This window comes from Sitophilus oryzae, unplaced genomic scaffold (genome assembly GCF_002938485.1).
Source record: "Sitophilus oryzae breed Bouriz unplaced genomic scaffold, Soryzae_2.0 scaffold_172_pilon_pilon, whole genome shotgun sequence".
In the NCBI taxonomy this organism is placed as follows: domain Eukaryota; kingdom Metazoa; phylum Arthropoda; class Insecta; order Coleoptera; family Curculionidae; genus Sitophilus; species Sitophilus oryzae.
Window position 1 is genome coordinate 2,989,475 of NW_022146424.1, and position 13,838 is coordinate 3,003,312.

At 33.1% G+C, this 13,838-nt stretch overlaps 1 protein-coding gene across 5 annotated transcripts in view; it reads left to right on the plus strand.

Annotated features, from left to right (window-relative positions):
• Window positions 1–13,614, plus strand: part of LOC115881709 (E3 ubiquitin-protein ligase TRIP12) — a 35,184-nt gene extending 21,570 nt beyond the window's left edge. For 4 of the 5 annotated variants that reach the window (XM_030899314.1, XM_030899311.1, XM_030899312.1 and 1 more), the window contains 16 exons: window positions 130–313; window positions 859–1,139; window positions 1,486–1,703; window positions 1,962–2,291; window positions 2,685–2,915; window positions 2,971–3,102; window positions 3,164–3,314; window positions 3,597–3,736; window positions 3,803–4,215; window positions 4,347–4,541; window positions 6,298–6,483; window positions 6,570–6,758; window positions 6,821–6,958; window positions 7,803–7,946; window positions 8,005–8,182; window positions 11,638–11,834. In XM_030899314.1, coding sequence (XP_030755174.1) covers window positions 130–313; window positions 859–1,139; window positions 1,486–1,703; window positions 1,962–2,291; window positions 2,685–2,915; window positions 2,971–3,102; window positions 3,164–3,314; window positions 3,597–3,736; window positions 3,803–4,215; window positions 4,347–4,541; window positions 6,298–6,483; window positions 6,570–6,758; window positions 6,821–6,958; window positions 7,803–7,946; window positions 8,005–8,182; window positions 11,638–11,834 — 3,307 coding nt within the window. Of the gene's footprint in view, window positions 1–129; window positions 314–858; window positions 1,140–1,485; window positions 1,704–1,961; window positions 2,292–2,684; window positions 2,916–2,970; window positions 3,103–3,163; window positions 3,315–3,596; window positions 3,737–3,802; window positions 4,216–4,346; window positions 4,542–6,297; window positions 6,484–6,569; window positions 6,759–6,820; window positions 6,959–7,802; window positions 7,947–8,004; window positions 8,183–11,637 lie in introns of all 5 variants that reach the window. The other variant, XM_030899313.1, reaches the window with a different exon arrangement.
• Window positions 13,615–13,838: the final 224 nt, after the last annotated feature.

A 13,838-nucleotide genomic window follows, 5' to 3' on the forward strand; every position in this document is an offset into this window, starting at 1 on the left:
AGTTTTCTTGATCAATTTGATTTTATTCCTGGTTTTTGTTCAGGCAAAAAAATACTAGACTTAACTTAGAGACTTAGACTTACTAAATTTATTTTCTTTGTTATAAGTTGTGGTATTTTTTATTATTAGACGCGAAGGAGTTCTTCACCAAGTAAACAGGCTAGCAGATCCGGAAGTTCCTCTTGGTGTCAGTCCTCCTAAATCGGCAAGTTGCAGTTCCGCATCATTTTCCTCCACACTAGAATCTCAACCTAGCACCTCGCAACCTTCGAGTAGTAGTCTACACGTTACCGCAAATGGTTCAGCATCACTTGTAAGTATATTTTTACTTCGGCTTTATTTTTCATAGTTCATAATAATCATTGATTATTCATCATTTGACTTATTTGTGAAGAAATTGAATTAATTTTTGTTTTTTGTACAAAAGGTACAAGTACTCGTTCAATTTATATCAAAACGTGTAATTTAATGATTTTCGTGTTCTTGTTCTAAATAAATACTAGTAAGGCACAGGTTCAAATAAACTACTGCTGCAGTTTGTACTAGAAAGTTTTTAACAAATCGGAAAATGTGTATTATTGCATTTTTATAAAAAACGATTATTGAAAATCAGTTCAGCCTGCCCAGTAGCAAAAAATACGTAGAAATTACAGGGCAAGTCGTCTAGCGACAACTTTATTGCGAACTTTTTACACGCCTTATAAATATAGTAAAGCAAGTTGTTTGCACGCCTTGTAAATATAGAAAAGCAAGCAAGAATTGTTTATACACCTACATTAGATCGTTTTAACTAAGTGGTCCAATTAGTACTACATTCTAATCTTAACAGATTTCAGTAAAGATATAATTTTCTTATAGGTTGGTACTCCTTTAACTTCAACAATTTATTCTTCCACTCCCGACGCTCAACGCGTTCAAGACAGCGACGTACGTTCTCCTAGTCCTACAGTACGCTTAGGAGACGTGTTGAAGAGGAAAAGAGCTACTAAACGAACGAGCGGAAGTACTAGTAACCGATCAAAGACGAGACAGGACGATTTGCCGCTGTCTCCCTCTTTGATGCAAGATTTCTTCAGCAAAGCGGCGTCCTGGGCCAATTCTACAAATACTACGACACCAGCCAGTGGTCAAAGACCCAGGTATGTATTTATTCTAGTATATGATTTTTTTTTTTCATATTTTTGAGTAAAGATGTTCAAATGAACTACTAAGTATTTATGAAATAATTAAAATTAATATTATGCCTTAATGATTTGTAAAATAACTAGTCTCTCTAACCAGAGGATGCATTACAGTGACAGCTGTTGTTTGTCAATTTTATTCGCAAATGAATTAAAATTAGTTTTTATTTTCTCCTAAATGGTACTCCTTATTTTTTATACTTGTGTTCTTTTTTCTGTAATCTGTCTCTGTTCAACTAAATTTATTGCCTTAAATTTTAAATTTTCCATAGTTGTAGTAATAAGCCCTTTGGATCTTCTTCAGGTACACTGGTTCAACATCGAAAAGCAGTTTTTTGCAAAGCCTAAACCCGGCAAGGTGGGGAAGAAGTATGAACTCGTCCCACGAAAGAAACTACAGCAAGGATTCTTTAAACAACCTGTCAAAATCCGCGTCAAATTCTCATATAACCGCCGGGAACAGAGAGAAAACTAGAGCCTGGATCAGAGAACAGGCAAATAAGTTTATTGAAACTTATTCAAGTAAGTTTTTGTTTTTTTTTATGTATTTTATTGTGATTAAGGAAGATACACTTGGGTTTTCTCTCAATGGCAACCTGAATTTTGTATAGTTCCTTAAAGAAAGTGAGAGATCTCTGTGTTGTTAGTTTAAAGTTGTAACTAAGACGTCGTTCCCCTCTCAACATTTTAGATAAGTTGTTTTTTTGATATTTAAAATAAAGAACTTATTTCTATTTATCATAATTTTCCTTCATTATTTTTACTGTTTTTCTCCTCTAGGCCACGAAGACGAACAACATCCAGCAACCACCGTCTTAACTCGTCTCAAATTCGCCATAGATAAGTTGCCTACAGGAAAATGTGGAGAAGCTTTACTAGAATTGCGAGAAATTTTAATAGAATCAGACATTTCACCCTTTGAAGTCAACTATTCGGGCCTCATTAAAGCTTTACTAACCTACTTGGCCGATGTAAACGGTCCTTTTGACCGAGATCAAAGATTAAGGATATTGCTGAACGTTTTTGGTGATTTTCCTTTGGAATCGAACGTGCAAGAAATCAGGAATATCAATTCGACGTGGATGAGCGCTCTGGTGGCAAAATTAAATGGTAAGAATGGTTTATATGTATTTTTTTATGTATTTGATATTTTATAACAATAATTTTTTGATCATACATTATTTGATTTGTTTATGGCGAAATTGAATTGATTTTTATGTTTTTGTTCAAAATGAAGCCCAGTAAGTAAATGGTACAAATGAACTACTGCTACAGTTTGTACCAATGAAATTTTAAAAAATTAAAAAAAAATTTATATAAAAAAGGTTATTGAAAATAAAGTTAGCAATAAATGGGGAAAAATTGTTATTGATTTAACAGAAAAAAAAGTTAGGCAGTATTTCTTCAGCATATCCAGTAAGAAATAATTTTGACATATGTCAACAACTCTCTGGTCACAGCTTACAAAAATCGGGGTAGTACAGTATATCAATTTCTTTGCAGGTTGTGTATCTCAATTGGAGCAATTTCCCGTCAAAGTACACGATCTACCAGCTACTTCCGGTGCAGGCAGGGGCGGCACAAGCGCACTAAAATTCTTCAATACTCACCAATTAAAATGCAATCTACAAAGACACCCGGATTGTAGCAATCTGAAGCAGTGGAAGGGCGGTACAGTCAAGATCGATCCTTTAGCCTTAGTTCAAGCCATTGAACGCTACTTAGTTGTTAGAGGTTCGAAAATTGATGTTTTTTAAATATTTTTTTTTCTAATTTTAAATATTTTTAGGTTATGGAAGACTGAGAGATAAAGATAGTGCGGATAGCGATGACGGTGACTCTGATACTGATATAGATGATACCTTAGCTGCAGTAGGCATATCGCAATCTGGGACTAGACATAAGTTGCAATTTTTAATAGGTATGAGTCTATATTTCGTTTTTTTTTCTCTGTTATTGATTGTAACTAATATAATTTTTAGGAAGTAACGTTCTTCCATATAATATGACCGTATATCAGGCTGTGCGACAATTTTCGAATAACGGAAATGACCAGAGCGAGACGGATACGGACAATGAGACTCCTTTGGGTAATGCTGGAATTTGGGTACAAACACATGTAATATATTACAGGTATGTGTTTACAGTAATAAAATCAAATATAAGTTATTAATAGTCATATTAAAATTGGCCATCATTTGGTTTAGTTAATGTTTCATTTCTATAATTTAATACTTTACAGTACTTTTTTGCGCTTTATTACTCTATTTATTATTTAAAATTGTATGAAGCCCGACGGGTACATATAAACACGCCTGTATTATTTCAATTCAATATAAAATCATAAATTGCATATTTTAAGAAAGCTTTGTTATCAAGAACAGACTAAATATAACAAATATTTTGTTTACTTAGACCATTAAAAGAGGACCCACCTGCATCAAGTCATAAATCTGGTACAAGTAGTAGTTCGTGGAATCATTCTAGTCGAAAAGGTAAAGGATCTTCAGGTAAAAGCACATCAAGACGAAAAGGTGATGAACTTTGGACTGAAGGTGAGAAGATATATATTAAAAGAAAAAATCAAATATTTACCTAAAAATATTTAATTCTTATTTTAGGTTTGACGCCTGCAACACAATCTCCACTCTCGCCATACCTAACAACTCAGCTTCCCGAAACTGTTGCCATTGGAGACGCATCGCTCGAAGTGCTGTGTCTTTTAAGAATACTAAACGCCTTAAATTTGTATTGGGGCGCACTGTATCCGAACGTAGAGTATAGACCTATTTTATCTGTATCCGAATTTATCAACGCCAAGATTGCCGCCAAGGCTAGTAGACAGTTACAAGATCCTCTGGTTATCATGACGGGCAATTTGCCTAATTGGCTGCACCAAATTGCCACGGCTTGCCCGTTCCTGTTTCCATTCGAAACCAGGCAACTGTTGTTCTATGCTACGTCGTTCGACAGAGATAGAGCACTGCAGAGACTGCTGGACATGTCTCCAGAGCTGAGTTCTAGCGATTCTCAGGTATGTTTGTCATTTGTACAGTACTAAAATGGTATAATATATTGTATTAAATCTAAATCGTATATATATACTCTATTACAACACTACTGCCAGTAAGACATGGATTAAAATTATTCTTTCTTTCGATGTAGGAGAGAGTTACGCCACGATTAGATCGGCGAAAACGGACAATTTCTCGAGAAGATATTTTGAAACAAGCGGAACAGGTGATGCAGGATCTCGCAGGTTCCAAAGCTTTATTAGAAGTGCAATACGAAAACGAAGTGGGTACCGGTCTAGGACCCACTCTAGAATTTTATGCTTTAGTTTCCAAGGAGCTTCAAAAGGTAATTAACATGTAACTTCGTAATAATTCTTCTAGGTTTACTTATTTCTTTGAATAGCGATATTTAGGCTTCGTTCAGATTAATTTTACTTGTGTTTTTTAGACATTGTGAATGATCGTATACTAAAAAGTATAAAGTGTAATTGAAACCACTAATTTATTCCACTAATTACGAGATTCTGAATAAAGCTTTCACCAGGGTTGGGTAGGTAGAAAATTTTATATTTTCTGCCGTATTTTCTACACGTAGAAAATTATTTTTCTACATTTTTTACATATCCAAACGTAGAAAAACATAATGAAAGTAAGAACTACAAACTGCAATTATAATTATTATATGTATATAGTTTATGAAATGCTTTTTATGGAACAACAAAAACTTTCAAAGAAAAAAAATCAGACTTTTCAGTACGCTCTTTAGATTAAACAGAAAAAAAATTCTAAGTCTTCAGATCGATTACTGTCCTTTATCTTCAGGGAGTTAGTACTGTCACAGAATAGAGAGATAGCGCGCGCGCACATTTTACAGTTTTTACGCTTATAGAATTTAAAGAAATTAGAAAAGAAGAATTCTCTAAAGTGAAAAAAATGGCTTGAAATATACAAAATTAATTTTGTACCTGTTCTCAGATTTTATACATTTTCTACTTAATATTCTACGTATTCTATATTTTCAACGAACTTTTCTGCATACACGTAGAAAATAAATTTTCTACGCGTCATTTACCCAACCCTGGCTTTAACATAAAGTAGTTCATATATACCATCATTTTTCGTATACTAAGGGCTGGCAAAGGTTAGTCTTGGGTCGAGATTTCCGTATGTAAGAAGAGTACAATGCGTTTATAATGTACTGAACAAAGAGAGGACAGTAAACACGTTGCCAAACGTATGAAATAAACCGAGAAACTGTGCACACCGCTAAGAGACGTGGAAGGGGATATAGCAGATTTGTCGCAGTTGACCGGTCGACCCAATCAATACCTCTGTCAGTACTTAAAGTTCTAGGGAAAGGTGTACATCATGCATTCAGCTTCGCGATTTAATTACGTCTCGTGATACTTAATTTGTTTATTTATTAAAGAGTCCTTGTAATTTTCCCTATAGCTTGAATTTTTGGTAAAAATAAGTGGATTTGAGTGGGTGTTCGATAGTGGTCGCGCTGTTAGAACTCTGAATTCAAAAATCGCTATCTCGAAATCTATTAGATATAATAGATTGTAAGTTTTTCAAGAACTTTGTTAATATTTCTGCTGTATTTTCTTTGTAGACAGTATGTGAAAATCTTTATCAATAAAAAAATTACACGATTGCTGAAAATTACTATGCTCTGAAAGCAAATGGAGGGATTGTTTACAATTTTTGAATGGAAAAAACAACCTTATCGAATTTTTCTTATGTAAACATATTGTAAAATATCCGATCTAAAATCGAGAAAATAAAAAAAAGTTTCAATATCTAAAGTGGTTCTTGAGTTATGGGCTGTTAAAAATAAGCGGTTTGCGATCGTAATTTTACTTTACTTGATAGGGAAAGGCGTACCGGCAACGCCGCAACAGCACACCGTCGCATTTCTCTCACTCCGACTTAATAAGATTCCTATGCGATTTACTTCCACACATGTAAATGCCGACCCAAAAGTAACAGTTGCCAGCACGGTATAAACAGTTGTATTGAGGCTTAATTATCCCAAGAAGTGATTTAATTTTGTTATATTTTTCAAAATTATTATCGAATTAACCTATGTATGTTTTTAGCACGGTTTGGACTTATGGTATGCTCCGAATGCTAGTCAGAGTGAAAGCGAGTACGTGCACAATCAGTCGGGTCTGTTTCCGGCGCCGCTGGCCAGAGGAGCGAAACTGGGACCCATAACGAAAATTAAGAGTAAATTTAGGTTTTTAGGAAAGTTTATGGCAAAGGCTGTGATGGACTCCAGAATGGTAAGTTTAAATCAAATATAGAATATAATGTTACACGCTCTTGCATTTGAAAGGTTTCTTGCTTTACTTATTGGTACTTTTTTTAGTTGGATCTACCGTTCTCTCTTACATTCTACCGATGGCTATTAGGTCACGAACACAGTCTAACGATGGCGGATTTAAGACATGTAGCTCCAGATCTATATATAACCATTCGAAAAATGCAAGAAATCGTTAGGGAAAGAGATGAAATTCTACAGAACGGAGATTTGTCCGAAGATGAAAAGATGGAGCAGGTAATGGTTTAGACACTGATGCGTTTTTCATGGTTTATATTTATTTACTTTCATTTATATAGATTGAGAAACTTGAATATGACGGTTGCTCAATAGAAGACTTGGGTTTAGACTTTGTGGTGCCAGGGTACAATGTGGAATTGATAAAGAACGGGAAAAATACTCATTTAACCATCCATAATCTGCATCTTTACGTGAAGGTAAGTTGAAGTTTTTACTTACTATAAAAATGTTGAAAGTAGTTCATATGTACTATTCTCTCCAAAAAAATCCTATATGGATATTTCGCCACTGCAAGAAAATCTACAAAATAAAATAGTTATATTTTGTAAACACTGCTGCGTTAATCCAACGGAGACTAATTGTCAGCAATTAGGTTTACTGATAACCAAATTTGCCTAACAAACAAAAAAATGCTTAACGTTTCGGAAAGTTTATCTCTTTCCGTCGTCGCGTCGAAAGCAAAAAATAAAGAAAAAAAACTATTTAAAACATTTCAGTGCAACAATTCGAGAACACTAGTTTTTTTAAAACAGATTTTTGACGTTCTGTTAAAATGACATTATATCAAGTTAAACTTAAAAAATTAACAATTACTACCTGATAACTTAATAAGGTAAAACCAAAAAGCTCCAAACTTTCTGTATGACTTTTCAATTTGTTTTTAATTTTTACCTATGTTTTGTTTATTTATGTATTCTTTAAAATCAAAGAAGCGATTGCCTTACATTACTACAGATTACTCGTTCTACAAATGCATGAGCAATATATTTATTTTTATTAAATTGTATTAAAAAAGCCCCTTATTTTTCTTTTAGAGGCTATCGCTTCTTTCATTATAATTTTGGCGTTGTTAAAATTTATTTGCAGTGGCGAAATACCCATATAGGATTTTTTTTTGAGAAATGAATCGGCCACATAGGTATAGACATTTTTTATTTGTACTATTGTTCTTTATTGACGATTCTTTCCCTTTTAACAAGATTTTTTATGAACTAACTACCAATAATTGAATATTTTTAACTGAATTTTCGGTTGGTGTAGGTTTTATCACACTGGATGTTAGTCGAGGGCGTGTCCCGTCAAATGGAGGCGCTGCGCGAAGGATTCGATTCCGTCTTTCCATCTCGAAATTTAAGAGTCTTCCAACCCGACGAGCTCGAGCAAGTGTTTTGCGGTAGTCCGAAGGTAAATACAGACTTAACTTCTTTTTATTCAATGGATTAAATTGTATTTGTTTTTATAGGACCATGTCGCCGGATGGGACGTTAAAACCCTGATGGAGTGCTGCAGACCGGATCACGGTTACACTGCCGACTCGCGGGCCATTCGCTTCCTGTTCGAGGTACTCAGCTCGTACGACAGAGAAGAACAAAGAATGTTTGTGCAATTTTTAACCGGTAGTCCCAGGTTACCAGTAGGAGGTAAGCTACAGATAATACAAAACGATAATTAATAAGTTTTGGTGATTTTTATTTGGACATTTTTATGTCCTTGGTCATCATTATTTTACACGTTAAAATCCAAACCACGGATTTTCTATGACGAGATGTGTAGAGTACTATACAGAGAAGACCAGGCTACTAGTAACATAGCAAGTTGCCGGATGAATTTACGTTTACCCGATTTGCGTTCGTACTCGAGATTCACTGCCGGCTAGTCGGCTGGTCAGGCAGTACGCAGTTACAGTTGTGCTTGGACGGGTCATTCGTGACAGACTAGGAATACAACGCGAGGAGTGCCGAGTATTTATTATTTTCATTTTAAGTGTTTGCCTTCACTTAAGGTAACATTTAAAATAAAAATACTTAAATATTTATTATTTGAGTGTGTTTACAAGCCAAAACTAAAAATAAATAAATTCTCTAAACCCCAAAAAAACTAAAATATTACCTACTCTAAATAAAAAAAAGTTATAACAAGTGTTCAAAAAGACCACCTTCTTGTGCTAGACAGAACGTCGTAAAATCCCCGTCTGACATTGGTTAACATATTAGGGCTAATAGTTTGGAAAGCCTCTCGTATTTTTACTTGAAGCTCATCCAGATTATTAACCCTATTATGACCATACACTTTGGATTTTACATAACCCCACAAAAAGAAATCATTTGGAGAAAGATCTGGTGCTCTAGCGAGCCACAAAATAGTTCCATATCGACTAATTAAACGGTTGGGAAAAGTATTGTTCAAATATTCTTGAACAATACGGGCATTGTGGGCAGGGCAACCACCTCAGCAATTTGATTTGAACTTGAAAACGTGGGATTTTGATCCGCGGTAGCAGAAATGAACACTTGCTTTAACTTCTGTTCTTCATTAATCAACACATCAGGCTTTTTGTGTTTTTTGTGGGGACACGCACCCATGTGTTTCAAAATTATTAATAACTCTTGATATAGTAGGTAGAGATGGAATTGGCCTGTTTACAAAAGTTTGCGGAAAATTTGTTTGTATATCCCGATAAGACCTATTTTAGAAATACCATTTTACAATTTGAATTTTCTTGACGAACTTCGTAAACATCCATTATTTTACTTAAAAAAATAAATTTTACGCGAGAACTGTCGCGAAAATCTATGTATTCGTTTTGGCTATTAAAACACGAATAAATACAAATTCTGAAACATTCTTATCACATATCTACCTATTTTTATTTTATCGCATTTTTTCGCCTGCTTTTTATCCGGCGGACGGGTATACGCTAATTCGTCCGGTTCTGCCTATGTTACTACTACGGTGGTCCGGTCTGTATATTATTATTTAATACAATTGCATATTGAAATTACATTTACAGCTATGTATGAAAATTATTTAGTTGTTCAAAATTTATGTGCAAATATTATAAAGGTAGACACGCCTCAGTTTTACTATCGTCATTTGTAAAATTGACAGTAAAATCTACCAACAGTATTGTAAAAATATATGTAATCTATACTTTGTCCAGACTAGATCCAAAAATCCACTTATAAATTGAATTGTGTTTAATGTTTCATTTAAATCATAATTATAAAAAAACGTTTTAACAGTGCACTTAAGAAAAGTGTCTTTATTAGTCAAATATTATACCGTGCAATTGCCAAATCATTTTTATTATTACAGAAATCCCAAGTAGCATTTTTGGACACATTTTAGGTGTTTCTAATAATCGTGTCTGTTTCATGGCACAAAATTGAAACGGTATGCCATAAGTAAGAAACATTTTCAAAACCTATATATTTTATATGGGTTTATTACCTGTGTCTCCTATGTGGTGGCACCACACGTTTCCTGAAATGTTTCGATACAGAATCAAAACTTTTAGAGGAAATGTTTCGAAACATTTTCTGCAATTTGTGTCCAAGATATTCTCGTTTTCAGCAGCCACTGTTTCTAAATGTGAAGAAACAAAATACCAAACTAAAATAGTTGTCTGTGTGTAGATTTCAAAATGAAAACCATCAACAAGGTCGACCTCCGCCATAATTTTTTGTCTTCAAATCTTTGTTTTTAGGGTTTCTCGCACAAAAAATGTCTGGCAAAAGCAAATTTAATTGAAAGAATAATAAATTTGTGCAATAGGCAAGGTGGTAACCGTTTCGAACATGTAGAGCATTAGAAACTAGTTTGTTGAAGGTGATTTATTTATAATAACTACGATTATAAATAATTGTATGTATTAAAATATGCATATTGTTAGATTGTACACTGAGAATTTCAAATTCACAATAAAAAAAGTTAAAAATAATATCTTTAATTTGCTGAGCTGGATATTATTTATTTGAATCTTTCAATTGGCTCGATTTTCCTTATTCAATGTTAATTAGCTCTGATCAATATTGTTGCAATGAATATAATCAGATTAAATATTTTAAAAAACCACGGTCGGACTTGAAAATATTTTAAATAATAATTAAATAGTTTTGTTGTTGTTAAGGTACCCAAAACAAAAAAATTATAAAGTGTGGCATATCATTGTACTCAGATTCTTTCAAAAACTGAAATAAAAAATGCAGGTCCGTATTTAAATATATTAAATCGGCCTCTGTATCTCACCAATTATCAACTAATTTGAAAATCTAAAAATACTGTCAGATATCCCTAATAAAGTGGCTATGAGAATATGCAATTAGTTTTTTGATTTTCTAAAAAGTAACGACAGGAAAAAATAAAATTGATTTTCAAATAAATAATCGTTTTTTCCAAAAAACTCAGCAATCTTTGAAATTTTAAAAACTTTTTTGATAGTACCTTGGTGAACATTCCAAGGCGCAACTTTGCCCCAATTCATATCTATTATTTGCCCATCTTCGTATCTATTACGCTTTCCGAGATACCAATGCTCGTACCTCGAATTTGTAGCACCCTGTATACATACATATAGAATAAGCCTATACAGGGTGAGTCTTAAATAAGTGCTGATATTTTCAAGGCTGGTAGATCTCGATAAAAGAAACATATTTTCTCTTACCATTACATTACCATTTACATTACCATTTTTCAGATAAGTCCAAAATAATCGAGTTATTTAAATTTGAAAATTAAAAAAAAATTTTATTGAAAAAAATTTGAGAGCCACCGTATTTTTTCTGTATTTGCATCCCTTTTAGCAAAGCCTTTTATGGAGTAAAGCCGTAACTATGGAGTAAAGCCGTAACTATGGTAATATCAGAGATTAAGAAATTATTCCGTGGGAAAATTTGCGGTGAACAGGCAGCGAAAAATATACAAGAAAATTTAAAAGAAAATGCACGATTTTTACCATCTTTTTTTGCGAAAAAAACCTCATAGACGTGTTCCTGGGGTCGAAATATACCATCCCTGAAAATATTTGCACCAACTCACCCTGTATAAAGAAACTAGGTATATACTGGGTGATTAACGCTATTTTCTTTTTTCGCAGGCTTCAAGTCGTTGTCTCCGCCCCTGACCGTCGTACGGAAAACACTGGAGACGAACATGAACCCGGACGACTTCCTTCCATCTGTGATGACATGCGTCAACTACCTCAAACTGCCCGACTACTCGAGCGTGGAAGTGATGAGAGAGAAACTGAACGTGGCCGCGTCCGAGGGACAACACTCGTTCCACTTATCTTAAAAAACCCGCGCGCCCACCAACCGCAAATTTTAAAATATCTTTAATATATATAATATATATCTCATTCTTTTATATAAAAAAAGATGGTAAAAATCAGTTAATTATTATAGAGTAACGTTCAATTTCGATTGGCTTTTGTTTTTTTGGCACGTTTGGAAGGAAAAAAACATAATAGGTGGAGATTTTTTGTGTTTTTTCGTTTAATAATAATGTTTATTTTGGGTTGAGAAAAATTGACCATCTTGTTTTACTGATTTCCTGTAAATTAAGCTTCAAAAACACTATTACTCTGCTAGAGATTGACTAACACTTGTTCTATAGTTTTTTTACAATAAAAAAAGTTCATTGTTATATATATATTTTTTTTTTGTTAGAATTCTCTATTTTTCAATATTTCATAAAAACATCTTAATTAACAATCGAAAAAAAACGGTGCCACAGGAACCTTTGAAATGACAGTTGATAATTTTTGTAATTCGCCCTCTTTTATGCCCCCCAAAAAAATAAGAAACTAAGATATATTTGGAAACTTATGCTTTTTTTCTAAATTAAACAATATTTTTTTAAAAAATCATTGTTAAATTTAATTTAGACATTCCAATCACAAATATAGTATACAATATTGGCAATACGTTGGAAAAAATGTGTCATAGTAGTAGTTGGGAACGACAGTTAAAAATTTTTGTTTGATTGACCTTATTAAAATTTGCCATGAAAAATTAAAAAAATATATTTAAATCTCACAAGAAAATAATTTTAATAAAACTTATTTTTTGAAAAAAGATTTGTGTTCGTTCATTTTTGCCTTTTTCTAAAATGAATAATAATTTTTCAGTCAATAAAGTCATTGCTTAATTTAATTTAGAAATTCGCCGGTTTTACTGTGGCGGCATTTTTTTTAAGTTTGATGAAAGTTAATACAAAAAATTTCAAGGAGATGAACTTTGAACCAACCCATTATAAACATAATATTTAAAAAAAACTTTTTAACATAAACGACTAGAATTGTCTTTTTTGTATATAATTCAGGGCCTTCACTAATATTATATTTATGTTCATATCTCTCTCGACATAATCCGAGCAACTTAACTGTATAGGAATTTATATTATAGTGTGATACAAGAAAAAACTATTTAAACTATTTTTTAGCCCTCCACGTACTCGGTGGTTAAAAAAGTGTCTTATCAAAGAAAAACAAACACTTGTAATAAATGTGTGTGTGTTCCGTTGACTTAGTGTTTGAGTTGATCAAATCAATCATTAGTATTTGGTTCGTTTCTATTTTTATTTAGTGATCTAATCGGAGAAGATTAGGGGTCGCTGCTGACTGATCTGTGCGATGGACACTCAAAATATTAATAATTATTACAGAATGTTAGTGATATGCATATTTATATCGATCGCAACGAACATATTTCTTACTGATTTCTTTACAGAACGAAACGATATAGAGCCCCACGTCTAATGAATTACATGTATTACAATACTATGCGTTTCGTATTTTAAGGAGAGGTAAACGTTTGTAGGAAGATTAAGACTTATTGTAATATTTTAGTTTGTTAGATTTGATGGTAATTCCCCGAGATTGTGAGGATTCGACCGTCGAAATACAGAGAGAGAGAGAGAGAGAAAATCGTCGAAATACAGAAATAATGGGAAAAATAATTTGCCAAATGTACAGTTTCGTCGGGTCTGTGGCCTCGGCTTTATATATTTAAATAAAAAAAATGAATGTAGTTTTAATTTTTAGATTATGTTTCAATAAATTTGTATACACGAATTAGGTTTTTTTTATTCAAGTTTACCCAGCAAGGAATATCAAGGTGTCCCAGAAATAAGTGCAAGAATTTTAAGGGATAGTAGATCTGGTCAAAAGAAACATATTTTCTCTTTACCATTTTTAAAATAAATTAATAACCACCCAGTTATTTAACTTTTTGCAGAGCATTTTGCAACATTTTGAGAGCCGCTGCGCCGGCAGCAATCGATAATCAGCCGCAAATA